The sequence below is a fragment of the Oncorhynchus kisutch genome, linkage group LG11, assembly GCF_002021735.2.
Source record: "Oncorhynchus kisutch isolate 150728-3 linkage group LG11, Okis_V2, whole genome shotgun sequence".
Lineage (NCBI taxonomy): Eukaryota > Metazoa > Chordata > Actinopteri > Salmoniformes > Salmonidae > Oncorhynchus > Oncorhynchus kisutch.
In genome coordinates this window covers 36428988-36444718 of record NC_034184.2, presented here as the reverse complement: position 1 = coordinate 36444718, position 15731 = coordinate 36428988, and the positions used below count along the sequence as shown (strand labels likewise).

Here is a 15731-nt window from a genome sequence, read left to right as displayed (position 1 = left end):
GGACTCCAGTCAATTTGTAAAACATCTCAATGATGATCAATGGAAACAGGATGCACCTGAGCAACAAAAGGTCTGAATACTTATGTAAATACGTTTTTTCAGTTTTTTTATTTTTAATACATTTGCAAAAATTCACAAAAAACTGTTTTTTCGCATTGTCATTATGGGGTACTGTGTGTAGATTGATAAAAATACATAAAAAATTATACATTTTAGAATACGGCTGTAACGTAACAAAATGTGGAAAAAGTTAAGGGGTCTGAATACTTTCCGATATGTATATGTAGCTACTTCACTTCCCCATTCTCAGATATAAAGTAGAAATCAAATGAGAAAAAAAAGTGAAAGAAAAATAGGATTTGTTTCACTGCTCTTTTTTCAGAACAATCTCTTTTTCATACTTCCTGATTACATCAGAAATCCCATCAACTCTGGGAGAGGACACACATAAAAACACACTAAATACTTTTGACGGGTTTCCCCAGCCTGCTAACCCTGTGGGCTTACAGAATAATATCCCGTGCTAATCCTCATTCAGAAAGAACATGGGAGAGAATGCAAGAAGGGGGAATAATGTAAATGTCATCTCAATTAAAGGCCCCCCACCTGGATCCCGTTGGGGCCACCATTACACCTCCACTGAGCTTCCTGGACTAATTAGAATCAGTGTAGAAGGTGATGGCCTTAGCAAGGGCCTAATGAGACACACATACAAACACAAACGGACATGCACATATTTTACAGCCCATTTACAATATTTAATTGAGAAGGGTTAAAGAATGTGACATTTCACTTCTGAAACTTTCTCAATAGAAATGGACAAATCTAACAGCGGGTTGAATCAAACCTTATTTACCTACCATCACTTCGCATTCAAAGCAGTATGGAAGTGAAAACATGTCACATTTCTGTCAAGACCTCCAAACATCTCTACTTCTACTTCACTGGCTGCAGAGTCCCAAAAACAAATAACTACTACCGGAGATTTCCATTATTTTCGTTGCCTAGCAACCATCAGGTGCGTTTGATTGTGCATTTCCTGACAGCTGGAGGTTTCCTTCGATGTTGCTCTGAGTGCAGGAGCATTTTTGACTTGTGCTGCTTTCAATATGACGAACTAATGAATCAATTGAAGTAAATTAGAATGCAATTGGACATTTGTTAATTCCTTCATCCATTTAATATATACTGAACAAAAATATAAACGCAACATAAAGTGTTGGCCCCATGTTTCATGAGCTAAAATAAAAGATCCCAGAAAATGTCCATATGCACAAAAAGCTTCTTTCTCTCAAATTTTGCACACACATTTGTTTATATCCCTGTTAGTCAGCATTTCTCCTTTGCCAAGATAATCCATCCACCTGACAAGTGTGGCATATCAAGAAGCTGATTAAACAGCATGATTATGACACCGGTGCACCTTGTGCTGGGGACAATAACAGGCCACTATAAAATGTGCAGTTTTGTCACAAAATACAATGTCACAGATGTCTCAAGTTTTGAAGGAGCGTGCAGTTGGCAGCTCCGAATGCAGGAATGCCCACCAGAGCTGTTGCCAGAGAATGTAATGTTAATATCTCTACCATAAGCTGCCTCCAAAGTCATTTTAGAGAATTTGGCAGTACATCCAACCGGCCTCACAACCGTAGACCATGTATAACTATGCCAGCTCAGGACCTCATCCGGTTTCTTTACCTGCAGGATCATCTGAGACCAGCCACTTGGACAGCTGATGAAACTATTGGTTTGCACAACCAATGAATTTCTGCACAAACTGTCAGAAACCATTTCAAGGAAGCTCATCTGCGTGCTCGTCGTCCTCACCAGGGTCTTGACCTGATTGCGGTTCGGAGTCGTAACTGACTTCAGTGGGCAAATACCTCACCTTCGATGGCCACTGGCATGCTGGAGAAGTGTGCTCTTCACAAATAAATCCCGGTTTCAACTGTACCCGGGCAGATGGCAGACAGCTTGTATTGCATTGTGTGGGTGAATGGTTTGCTGATGTCAACATTGTGAACAGAGTGCCCCATGGTGGTGGTGGTCTTATGGTATTGGGCAGGCATAAGCTACAGACAACGAACACAATTGCATTTTATCGATGGCAATTTGAATATACAGAGATACCGTGTTGAGATCCTGAGACCCATTGTCATTCCATTCATCCGCCCCCATAACCTCATGAAAAGGCGCAGCCCGTGTCACAAGGATCTGTACACAATTACTGGAAGCTGAAAATGTCCCAGTTCTTCCATGGCCTGCATACTCACCAGACATGTCACCCACTAAGCATATTTGGGATGCTCTGGGTCAGCGTGTACAACAGCATGTTCCAGTTCCCGCCAATATCCAGCAACTTTGCACAGCCATTGAAGAGGTTTGGGACAACATTCCACAGGCCACAGTCACCAGCCTGATCAACTCTATGTGAAGTTGATGTGTCGCACTGCATGAGGCAAATGGTGGTCACACCAGACACTTACTGGTTTTCTGATTTTCTGTGACCAACAGATGCATACACTATCTGCATTCCCAGTCGTGGCATCTATAAACTAGGGCCTAATGAATTCATTTAAATTCAGTGATTTCCTTATATAAACTGTAACTCAGTCAAATCTTTGAAATTGTTGCATGTTGCATTTATATTTTTGTTCACATAAATAACTCCATTGCTTTGATAGCGTGTCATTTAATATGTTTTTGGTTGGTGAAACATGAGTCCTTCATTACCATTTACACTCACTAGAACGATTTAAACCAGTTTTGATTTCCTTTTGATTGCCTCTCTTTATTAATTGCTTTTTTGGCACTGTGTCATAAGACATATCATTGATCCCATTTCTGAGCTCCACTCGAGGGGAAAGACAAGCCAGATGGTGTTTCTTCACTGGCTTGACTCTTTGGCCACTCTCTAAAGCCTTGTTCACATTGGCAGTTTGAAGTGACTCAAAAAAATGTATAAATGCATATTCGAGTCTAATCTTCTTTTTCCTGCAGTCTGGACCGCTTAAAGGGAATCGGATATTTCAATCCACATTTCAAACCAACTTCGTAGGTGGTTTGAAGTCAGATACAAATCTGATTCCTGACCATTTAACTGACGGTTATGGGTGAAGACCGTCACGAACAGCTGACTGAATGACCACAATGCAGCAGCAGCACACATAGAAATATAATGAATAGAACATGCTTGGAACCTCTAACTCTGGCAATTTGACTGGTAAAGTCATGGGTACACTGGCAATGGCTGCCTAATATTATGATGCAATAATTCCATGGCAATGTAGAATGTTCATTCAAATGATATAAACTGATGTGGCTCATGCAATGGAAGCTATGTTTTGTATTGTTAGTTGAGCTGAATCAACAAATCACAGCACATAATCTATTTTACTTCCTGCTTTGCTCTAATGGGTACACTCGCAATGGCCGCCAGTCCGCCCATGATAACACCATTGACTTGAATGGGGATGCCCGTTCTATTTATTATATTTCTATGGTAGCACATGCAATCAGGAGTGGAGGAAAGGAGAAAATGTATGTCAATTTTTTGGGGGGTGCTATTCAAACAGTAATTACAGTGACTGCAGTCATTTGGCTGGCCAATTACCATCATCCAAAATTCCATGACCGTCACAGCCCTAATTCTAACAGATGAAAATGTACATTAGCATAATGTCAAACATAGACAAAATCTATATCGTCAATTATCATAAACAAACGAAAATATATCTACGCAAGTACATACATTTATAACAGGAAATGTCAAAGAGAGTACACAAACAAGTATTTGTCTCTCCGCATTTCAAGTCGATTGCAATGATTCTAAGAGATCCAGTAGCTTACAAGATGGCGATGGAAGGGGATGGCGGGGAAATTTAGCGGATTAGCCCATCACATGAATAAAATATCCACAATGAATGAAAAGTGAATGAAAAGTAAACACCTGTATACATTTCTGATAGCTTTTATATTAGATTAATATGCATACAAAGACTAGAAAATTAACAGTTATGCAGAGCACATCTGAATGGGGGTATAGCTGGACAATGTCAACTAGAGTACCATAGGAAAACAAGTCAAGGTATTTCACAACATTAACAATAAAATCAAACGTCATGCAAAGTTGGCCATTGTTAGTTTTGGAAACATACCAGGAAATGGATACAAAAAATGTAAATGCTCTGTTAGTCTAACAACGTTTTTCGAGGGAATTTGCATAAGCCTCAGCCAGTGTGAATCGTTTGCCAAAATGTGTCAGTTTTTTGTCTGACGGGTTCTATACACGGTAGTGACATCTAAAACCGGCCTTCAATCCAACAAACTGAGCTCTAATAGGAGCAAATACATCACAATACAACATTTCTCAAGTGTGGTTGAAAAAAATAATTGGGGAGTGTGTCCAATTGAGTGTGTCCAATTTTTGTCAACAAAGCACTAAATCACAGAGGTTGACCCTTTTAACATTAAATCCCCTGAATCCAATTGTGTGGATTAACTAGACTCTTAGAGAAGTTCTGAGAAGAGAACAAGGGAAAGTCTGGACAAACTTGGGATCAAAAGATGGGGTTTCAGCTTAGGGTTGGATGTATTCAGATTTTAATACTGTCGTACTGTCCTTCTTTCACCCCAGGATTTACGGTATTACTGGTTTAGTACAAAAGGGAGCACCAGAAAATGCAAAAAAAGCTCATTGGGTGTCTAGTGCAAGAATGCTAACAAAATTAGCACAAGTAATAGCGAATTACATGGATGCTACTAGCAAATAAGCTAACGAGTGCAGTGATGCACAAATTGCAAAGACAGGCAGTCCAGCTCATAACATTATACATACAGTGCATTCAGAAAGTATTCAGACCACTTGACTTTAAAACAAAACAAAAATTATGTTACAGGCTTATTCTAAAATGGATTAAATAAAAACATTTCCTGATCAATCTAAACACAATACCCCATAACAACAAAGCAAAAATAGGTTTTCAAAATTTTTGCAAATGTACCGAGGAACTCCACTGAGGAACTCTGGAGCTCTATCAGAGTGACCATGGATTCAAGGACAACTCCCTGACCAAGGCCCTTCTCACCCAATTGCTCAGTTTGCTCGAGCGACCAGCTATAGGAAATGTCTTAGTGGTTCCAGGAGCGGACCGGTCACCCCTGCTGATGCGCAGGAACCTGTTGCCGACTGGAGCGTGGGAACCTGACAGACCGGATGAGGCAGGGGAGCCTGGCGATTTGTCTGAGGCGTGAGAGCCTGTAGCGGCTCCTGGACCCGACGTCATTCCCACCGAAAAATAAATAAATAAATAGAAACACTCCCTGACGCTTCCCTTAGGTGAGTGAGGCGTTACTCTGTAACGATGTGCGCTGAGAGTCGGGAAGCAAGTTCAGGGAGTGAGTGTTTTAATAAATAAACACAACATAATACAAAATAAGAAACACGAACAACGCACAGACATGGCACAGGAACAGAAACAATAACGCCTGGGGAAGGAACCAAAGGAAGTGATATATAGCGTCCAGGTGAAACTGATGACGCGCAGGTGCGCGTAACGATTGTGACAGGTGTGCGCCATAACGAGCAGCCTGGTGACCTAGAGGCCGGAGAGGGAGCACACTTGACAAACACTGTTGACTTTAAATATAAAATGTGACCCCTGTCAATATACAGCTGGTATTCACCTGCTCCCACTTTCTCAAGTTCTGCTATTTACAAACAAACACGTGACTGGCTCAACTGTTCTGGGGAACTATGTAAGCTTCATAATGTAAAATAATGTGACAGGTGAAATAAGAACGCATTCTGCTTTCATCTCCTAACACATTGCACAAGTTGACTGCAGCTATTAAACAATTGCTGCAAATATTAAAATGTATTGAAAAACTTCAACGATATTGACAGTATTCAAAAACCATCCTGTGGCTATTTCCAAATACCCCGGTATACGGTATAAGAGGTATACTCCCCAAGCCTAGTTCAGCTGAGGCCCTCAACAAAGCTGCCTCTACTTAGCAGGGAATCCAGTACAAGACAGGCACCCAACAGAAAATAATTCTGACTGAATTAATATCATTACTACAGCTTTATAACAAAATGGGAGTTTAGTGAATTAAACACTTGATAGTAATTGGATCTGAATAACCCCATTATTATCCCAATTATCGACCTGCAAGAGTGTTCAGATTTTAAACACCCAATCAGGATCCCCGATAAACATGGGCGTCAGTCTCATTCCTTAACTGTAATCAGTGTTCAAGAGCAGCTCCATGTCGACTACACTAGAACAGAGTATTAAGTGAAACCGGTTCATTTAGGTCATTACTTATCAAATTGAGAAGTTCTGCAACAATTGAATTTAAAAAGGTTAATTTAACAGTAAATGTAATAGTGGATAGCTCTCCCCTGAAGGAGAGCTATTCGCTGAAGAAGAGTGGCCACCATGGGGCTAACAGCTCATCACAAACAGCAATGAAATTGAGTCACACCAATGACATCAGAAACAATGGCCAGAAGATGCTGTCACTGTGGTGCTGGGTGACTATCACAGGCTTTGAGAGGACACAGCCAGCAGTCCTGTCGACAGTACCATTTTAAAGGTCACAGACTCTGGACTTTTTCCAACTTAAATCAAGGCTCTTGACCCCAGGGTGAAACTACTAACATTTACCACTAAAGCAGATTGTGTGTAGGAAGAGACCTAGAGCGGAAGTAAGGACAGAAGGTGTGCTGTGGGATTATTTAAGATAGTCTTCAAATAGGTAGGGTTTCAGATGTTTTCGGAAGAAGGGCAGGGACTCTGCTGTCCTAGCTTCAGGGGGAAGCTGGTTCCACAATTGGGGTGCAAGGACAGAGAAGAGCTTTGACTGGGCTGGCGTCATTCTGCCACCTTTGGCCAAGAGACTAAAGGTGGCAGAATGGAGTACTCTGGTGGGGTGTATGGTTTGAGCATAGCCTGAGGGTAGGGCCTGCGCCTCTTCCTGTGTGAGGTGGGGTTGTACTATACGGATGTTGCAGAGCATGAACCAGCAGGAGCGAGTCAATGCTTTGATGTTTGCAAAAAAACAACAGTGCGTTATCCAGGGTCACACAAAGGTTCTTTGCACTCTGGGAAGGGGACACCATGGAGTTGTCAACCGTGATGGAGAGGTCTTGGAGCAGGCAGACTTTTCCGGAAGGAAGTGCATCTCCATCTTGCCAATGTTGAGCTTGAGGTGGTGGGCCGACATCCAAACTGAGATATCTGCCAGGCACACAGTGATGTGTGTCGCCACCTGGGTGTCAGAAGGGGGGAAGGAGAAAAGTAGTTGAGTGACATCGGCATAGCAATGATAAGAGACACCATGTGAGGATATGACGGAGCTGAGTGACTTGGTGTATAGAGAAAAAAGGAGAGGTTTTAAAACCAAGCCCTTGGAACACGAGTAGTGATATTACATAGTGCAGACACAGATCCTCCCCAGGTCACCTGGTAGGAGTGGTCTGCCAGGTAAGATGACAATCCAAGAGTGTGCAGAGTCTGAGACACAAAGCCCTGAGAGGGTGGATAGGAGGATAAAACCAGAGAGTCAGCTTTGGCAGTGCAGAGAGCCTCCGTGACACAGAGGAGGGTAGCCTCAGTTGAGTGACCCGTCTTGAAACCTGACTGGTTAGGGTCAAGAGGATTGTTCTGAGGGAGATAGCGAGAGAGTTGGTCAGAGACAGCACACGCAAGAGTTTTGGAAAGAAAACAAAGAAGTGTTTGACATCAGAGCGGTCGAGTGTTGGTTTCTTGAGGAGGGGAGCGACTCTGGGCATTTTGAAGTTAGAGGGGTCAGGGTTGAGTTGATGAGGAAAGTGAGGAATCGAAGAAGGTCTACTGACATGTTCCGGAGAGGGGATGGGGGTCATTCGGGCAGGTTGTCGAGCGGTCGGACCTCACTAGTCGCAGGATTTCATCTGGAGAGAGAGGGGAGAAAGAGGTGAAGGTGCAAGGGTAGTTCTGTGTGAGTGGGACCAGTGGACTCAATAGGCTGAGTGAATGAGCAGTGGATGACATCAACCTCATTTTCAAAGTGGTTGACAAAGTTGTCCACGGAGAGGGAGGAAGGAGGTGGAGAATAAAGGAGGGAGAGTTTCCAAGGGTAGAGGCAGAAGCTTGAAATTTAGAGTGATAGAAAGTGGCTTTAGCAGCGGATACAGAGGAAGAGAAGGTAGAGGGGAGGCAGTGCAAGGATACATTTCCACTCAGCTGCACGCAGCCCTGTTCTGTAAGCTCGCATTGAGTCACTCAGCCGCAGAGCAGGAGGGGAGGGCCAAGCCGGCCAGAAGGAAAGGGGCCAATGCTAGTCATAGGTAGCGGAAAGGGAGGAGAGTAGTGTCAAGGGGGCAGAATCAGGAGACATGAGGGAGAAGGATTTAGCAGAAGGTAGAGATGATAGCAAAGAAGAGGAGAGTAGTAGGAGAGAGAAAGCGAAGATTGCAAAGATACATGACCATCTGTGTAGGGGCTGAGTGGGAAGGGTTGGAGAAGAGGAAGACAGGAAAGGAAACAAAGTAGTGATCAGAGACCTGGAGGGAGGTTGCAGTGAGATTAGTAGGTGAACAGCCTCTAGTAAAGATGAGGACAAGCATATTACCTGCATTTACAGTGGGAGGGGACTGAGAACGGGCGAGGTCAAAAGAAGCAAAGAGGGGAAAAAAAGAGGTAGAAAGAAATTAATCGAAGGCAGATGTTGGGAGGTTGAAGTCGCCCAGTTCGATGAGTGGTGAGCCATCATCAGGAAATTAGCTTATCAAGGTGTCAAGCTCATTGAGGAACTCTCTAAGGGCATCTGGTGGGCAACAGATGACACCAATGTCATGCTTGAGTAGGCAAGTGACAGTGATGGAATTCAAATGAGGAGATGGACAGACAAGTGAGGGAAAAAATAGAAAATCTCCACTTACGAGAAATAAATACTCGAAATAAATCACAATTTATCAGGATTCTATACGTATTGTGATTCGATACTGCAATTTTATTGCGATTATATGTTCCAAACATATTGCTAACTATATGTCTGCTACAGAGGGACAAGAGAAAGACATGAGAAAAAGAAAAATATATATTTGACCCCCTTTTCGTGGTATCCAATTGTTAGTAGTAATATCTTGTCTCATCGCTACAACTCCCCTACGGAGAGACGAAGGTCAAAAGCCATGCGTCCTCCGAAACACAACCCAACCAAGCCGCACTGCTTCTTAACACATCCAACCTGGAGCATGTCTCACCAATGTGTTGGAGGAAACACTGTGCACCTGGTGACCTGGTTAGCGTGCACTGCGGCCGGCCCAGCACAGGAGTCGCTAGTGCGCAATGATACAAGGATATCCCTACCCCGCGATGATACAAGGATATCCCTGCCAAGCTCTCCCTAACCCGGACGACGCTAGGCCAATTGTGCGTCGCCCAATGAACCTCCCGGTCGCGGCCAACTGCGACAGAGCCTGGGCTCGAACCCAGAGTCTCTGGTGGCACAGCTAGCGATGCAGTGCCCTAGACCATTGCGCCACCCGGGAGAAACCAGGCGAGAAAGCAAGTTTTGATCAGTCCTGGAAATAAAAGTGCTGAAAACATGTTGGCTCAGATTTTTTTTGTCACAGGTACAAGAGCACAAACAATTTTGGGATTTAATAATTGATATAATATCGTCCAAAATAATATTGCGATACACTACTGGATCAAAAATATATATAATCCCTAATACATACACCCTGAGGGGTTGGCTGGTGGCTGGTCTCATTCTCTCTGTGTGTGTGTGTGTGTGTGTGTGTGTGTGTGTGTGTGTGTGTGTGTGTGTGTGTGTGTGTGTGTGTGTGTGTGTGTGTGTGTGTGTGTGTGTGTGTGTGTGTGTGTGTGTGGCAAAGTATAGGTGGTGAGGTAGATCATAGCACAGAATCTAACAGGTTGATCTATACACAGCTGACCTTGAGGAAAACTAGCCCTGAGTGGATTCCACCTTTATCACACACATACACACACATACAGTCCAAAATAAAGGAAACAACAACACAAAGTTGTCATAATAGGGTGTTGGGCAGCCAGAACTACTTCAATGCGCCTTGGCATAAAATCTACAAGTGTCTGGAACTCTATTGGAGAAATGTGACACCATTCTTCCATGAGAAATTACATAATTTGGTGGACTGTTGATGGTGGTAGAAAACAATCCAGAATCTCCCATGAGTGTTCAATTGGGTTGAGATCTGGTGACTGGGAGACACACACACACACACACACTGTAAACCCCCTATGCTCCTTTGAGACCCCTCTTTCAAAGTCAATGAGATGGGATTTTAATTGCTTAATTAACTCAAGAACCACACCTGTGTGGAAGCATCCTTCAATATAATTTGTATCCCATGTTTACTCAAGTGTTTCCTTTATTTTGTCAGTTACCTGTGTACTGTGGATTCGGAAAGAATTCAGACCTCTTCACTTTTTCCACATTTTGCCACATATACATAAGTATTCAGACCCTTTACTCAGTACTTTGTTGAAGCACCTTTGGCAGCGATTACAGTCTCAAATCTTCTTGGGTATGACTACAAGCTTGGTAAACCTGTATTTGTGGATTCTCACATTCTTCTCTGCAGATCCTCTAGAGCTCTGTCAGGTTGGATGGGGAGCGACGCTGCACAGCTATTTTCAGATCTCTCCAGAGATGTTCGATCGGGTTCAAGTCCGGGCTCTGCCTGGGCCACTCAAGGACATTCAGAAACGGGTCCTGAAGCCACTCCTGCATTGTCTTGACTGTGTGCTTGGGGTTGATGACCTGTTGGAAGGTGAACCTCCGCCCCTGTCTGAGGTCCTGAGCGCTCTGGAGCAGGTTTTGATCAAGAATCTCTCTGTACTTCGCTCCGTTCATCTTTCCCTCAATCCTAACTAGTTTCCCAGTCTTTGCCGCTGAAAACATCCCCACAGCATGATGCTGCCACCACCATGCCTCACCATAGGCATGGTATTGGCCAGGTGATGAGTGATGCCTGGTTTCCTTCAGACGAGGCACTTGTCATTCAGGCCAAAAACTTCAATCTTGGTTTCATGTTCTTAGAGACTTTAGGTGCCTTTTGGCAACCTCCAAGCGGGCTGTCATGTGCCTATTACTGAGGAGTTGTTTCTGTCTGGCCACTCTACCAAAAAGGCCTGATTGGTGGAGTGCTGCAGAGATGGTTGTCCTTCTGGAAGGTTCTCCCATCTCCACAGAGGAGACTTTGGAGCTCTGTCAGAATGACCATCGGGTTCTTGGTCACCTCCCTGACCAAGGCCCTTCTACTCCGATTGCTCAGTTTGGACAGGTGGCCAGCTCTAGGAAGAGTCTTGGTTGTTCCAAACGTCTTCCATTTAAGAATGATGGAGACCACTGTGTGCTTGGACCTTCACTGCTGCAGACATCTTTTGGTACCCTTCCCCAGATCCGTACCTCGACACAATCCTGTTTCAGAGCAATTCCTTCGACCTCATGGCTTGGTTTATGCTCTGACATGCACTGTCAACTGTGTGACCTTATATAGACAGGTGTGTGCCTTTACAAATCATGTCCAATCAAATTAATTTACTCCAGGTGGACTCCAATCAAGTTGTAGAAACATCTCAAGGATGATCAATGGAAACAGCTCAATTTCGAGTCTCGAAGCAATTGGTCTGAATATTTATGTAAATAAGGCTTTTGCTCTCTTTAGATTTGGAAAAAAAAATCTAAAAACCTATTTTTCGTTTTGTCATTACAGGGTATTGTGTGTGGGTTGATGAGAGAAAGCATTTATTTAATCAATTTTAAAATAAAACTAATGTAACAAAATGTGAAAAAAAGTGAAGGGGTCTAAATATTTTCTGAATGCACTGTATAAACAATACAATCTGAAAACCTCTGCACACCCAAAATGTCAATCAATCTGACTGAGGCTAACCTTCTCACAAACACAATCAACTTGAAATGCCACAGTTCTGATATCTACCTCTTGATGTGTTCGTATTTTAGGTCTAGAGGCAAAGAAAACATTGCTGTTGCTCTAAACTCAAAGTAATATTTCATCTTAAAGGAGTTTATTTTAGCAGCCATCCTGTTGAAGAGCCATCAGTGTCAGTGACAATGAGAAATATCAGTCAAGAGAGTGTACTTCCTTCAACACTATTACGCTGCTCAGTAGCCTACATGGATTAGCTGAGCTAGACGACCACAATGCAAATGTGTCCCTGACATTTTTCCATCATTCTCAATCTTGGTCATTTTTCATTGTACAGTTTATGCAGCTATTTCAGTGATGTTGGGACTTTATGTGATTTATATTATCAATTCAAATATATTCAGTCAGCATTGGCAGTGACGGGGATTCCTCCCATGCCCTGATCTAAAGAGAGCAAATGCCTGTTTTGGTTAATTTAATCAAGAACACACAATGTTTACTTACTGTACACACAAAAAAAACTTGGTATTCAATCATTCTCTCTTGCAGAATGAATAGACTTCTGTTTTGTCTTTCTAGGGAAACTCCCAGTTACCAATTGTTTTATCCAATAAGGAATCCATAAACACTGCTACAGATTGCATAAATTAAATCAGTAGCCTGTATAAAATCAATGCTCCTCCAGTGGCATCAATCAATAACCGCTTCAATTTACTTGAAATGTCACTGTAACTATTACACACACATACACATTCATTTCTGAGAAGTATCCCCCCACAGAGAAGCAGAGAATATAACACCAAACAAAACGTATATGTTTTCCATTACTATGGGTCTGTGGAGGTTTATAGTGCAGTACATTGCCTTTGTCATTGTCAAGATCCCTTAAAGTCGCTTAAATGCTTTGCCTCAATGACATTGTATAAAAAAGTCCTAGACAAATAAAGCTTTCTGAGTTATTTTTCCTTTCCAGAAAAGACACAGGCTATTCTAGAATTCTGGAATGGAGCCATATAGACAACTTTTTGTGTCTAAAAAGATCCGAAAATATCTAATTTTAACTAAACGGCCCATTCCAAAATCCCTTGAGATCCAGTCTGGACAGACTGGTCAAACTCTGTCCCCCTACAGTGGCTTGCGAAAGTATTCACCCCCCTGGGCAAATTTCATATTTTGTTGCTTCACAACCTGGAATTAATATAGATTTAATATAGATTTAATATAGATGGGGGGGTTGTATCATTTGCTTTTCACAACATGCCTACCAGTTAGAAGATGCAAAATATTTTTTTTATTGTGAAACAAACAAGAAATAAGACAAAAAAATGAAAACTTGAGCGTGCATAACTATTCACACACCCCCATTCTTCAAGGCAAAACTGCTCCAGCTCCTTCAAGTTAGATGGGTTCCACTGGTGTACAGCAATCTTTAAGTCATACCACAGATTCTCAATTGAATTGAGGTGTGGGCTTTGACAAGGCCACTCCAAGACATTTAAATGTTTCCCCTTAAATAATTTGAGTGTTGCTTTAACGGTATGCTTAGGGTCATTGTCCTGCTGGAAGGTGAACCTCCATCCCAGTCTCAAATCTCTGGAAGAATGAAACAGGTTTCCCCTCAAGAATTTCCCCGTATTTAGCGCCATCCATCATTCCTTCAATTCTGACCAGTTTCCCAGTCCCTGCCGATGAAAAACATCCCCACAGCATGATGCTGACACCATCAAATTTCAATTTAGGGTTGGTGTTCTTGGTGTGATGAGAGGTCTTGGGTTTGCGCCAGACGGCATTTTCCTTGGTGGCCAAAAAGCTTGATTTTAGTCTCATCTGCCCAGAGTACCTTCTTCCATATGTTTGGGGAGTCTCCCACATGCCTTTTGAAGAACACCAAAAGTGTTTGCTTATTTATTTCTTGAAGCAATGGCTTTTTTTCTGGCCACTCTTCCTTAAAGCCAAGCTCTGCGGAGTGTATGGTTTAAAGTGGACAGATACTCAAATCTCCGCAGTGGAGCTTTGCAGCCCCTTCAGGGTTATCTTTGGTCTCTTTGTTGCCTCTCTGATTTATGCCCTCCTTGCCTGGTCTGTGAGTTTTGATGGGCAGGCCTCTCTTGGCAGGTTTGTTGTGGTTCCATATTCTTTCCATTTTTAATAATGGATTTAATGGTGCTCCGTGGGATGTTCAAAGTTTCTGATATTTTTTTATAACCCAACCCTAATCTGTACTTCTCCACAACTTTGTCGCTGGCCAGTTTAGAGAGCTCCTTGGACTTCATGGTGCCGCTTGCTTGGTGGTGCCCCTTGCTTAGTGGTGTTGCAGACTCTGGGGCCTTTCAGAACAGGTGTATATATACTGAGATCATGTGACACTTAGATTGCACACAGGTGGACTTTATTTAACTAATTATGTGACTTCTGAAGGTAATTGGTTGCACCAGATCTTATTTAGGGGCTTTATAGCAAAAGGGGTGAGTACATACACACGCACCACTTTTACATTGTTTATATTTTAGAATTTTTTGAAAATTATTTTTTTCATTTCACTTCACCAATTCAAACTATTTTGTGTATGTCCATTACATTAAATTAAATAAATAAAAATCAATTTAAACTACAGGTTCCAATGCAACAAAATAGGGAAAACGCCAAAGGGGATGAACACTTTTGCAAAGCACTGTAACTGTAATGGTTATTCCCACTTATGGTTATCCAATCCTGTTTCAAACAACAACAACAACAAGAACATTTTAGAGCCTCACACAACCTCACAACACCCCAATGCCAGAAGTACAAATCTCAGTGTGTGATGCAAGGAGTGAGTAAAGATACTGTATGTACCTTCCATGACGTAGACCAATGAGCCCACATCGCCCTCCTTGATGATGCAGCTGTCTTTGCCATACTCCACAGGGTACATGCAGTCCACGATCTCCTGGATCTGAGACAGCTCCAGGTTCTTCATGAAGTCATTGTCCAAGATGGCCTCCTTGATCAGGTCTTTGGACCTGGGGGGACAGAGGAGGAGGTAAATAAATGGGATTCATATGTCATTGTAAGGACATGTAAAACACTCATTGGCGATTAGTGTTTTCCTTGGCATTGTTTAGGTGGAGTGGATACCCCCTACCCATTTTTCTGCCTCTATTTTACATCGTACTGTACCTAGAAAAGCATGTTGGAAACACTGATTGCATAATGCCCTACAAAAAGAGTGTACCTTGTTTAGACATTCAGCAGTTTGTCTAAGGTGGAGTATTGTGAGCCTGCTGAATTTAAAATTATTATTCAACTGAATATTCAGAAAATACCGTTAACAAAATGTGTTCTAAATTCTGTGGTTTCAAGATGACTCTTATTATTTAAATTTGTTTCAACAGCCTCAACAACCCAAAAAACTAAATAAATCCATGCCAAATAGAAATTGATTGATTTGATTCATAAGTATCCTGTGTAAAGACAAATTTAGCTTAGACTTTTCTACAAGGGTAATCCACAAAGCTATTTTAAGAGATGTGAACTGACATTTTTCTGTGCTATGAATATGCAGTGCAACCTGTTGCTAGGGGATGGTATAATGAACACTTCTAATTCAAAGTGCCGTAATCAAGAGGTCAGGTGTGAACATCTTAAGGATCAACCCCCTTTTTCAATTTTCGCCTAAAACAACATACCCAAATCTAACTGCTTGTAGCTCAGGACCTGAAGCAAGGATATGCATATTCTTGATACCATTTGAAAGGAAACACTTTGAAGTTTGTGGAAATTGAAATTAATGTAGGAGAATATAACACATTACATCTTGTAA

The 15731-nt window shown here is 42.2% G+C and overlaps 1 protein-coding gene across 2 annotated transcripts in view; it reads right to left on the bottom strand.

The window, feature by feature from the left end:
* LOC109899108 (cGMP-dependent protein kinase 1-like) overlaps nt 1–15731 on the bottom strand; it is a 158650-nt gene that overhangs the window by 112856 nt on the left and 30063 nt on the right. For both annotated transcript variants that reach the window (XM_031835699.1, XM_031835698.1), the window contains exon 2: nt 14765–14931. In XM_031835699.1, coding sequence (XP_031691559.1) covers nt 14765–14931 — 167 coding nt within the window. The remainder of the gene's footprint in view (nt 1–14764; nt 14932–15731) is intronic.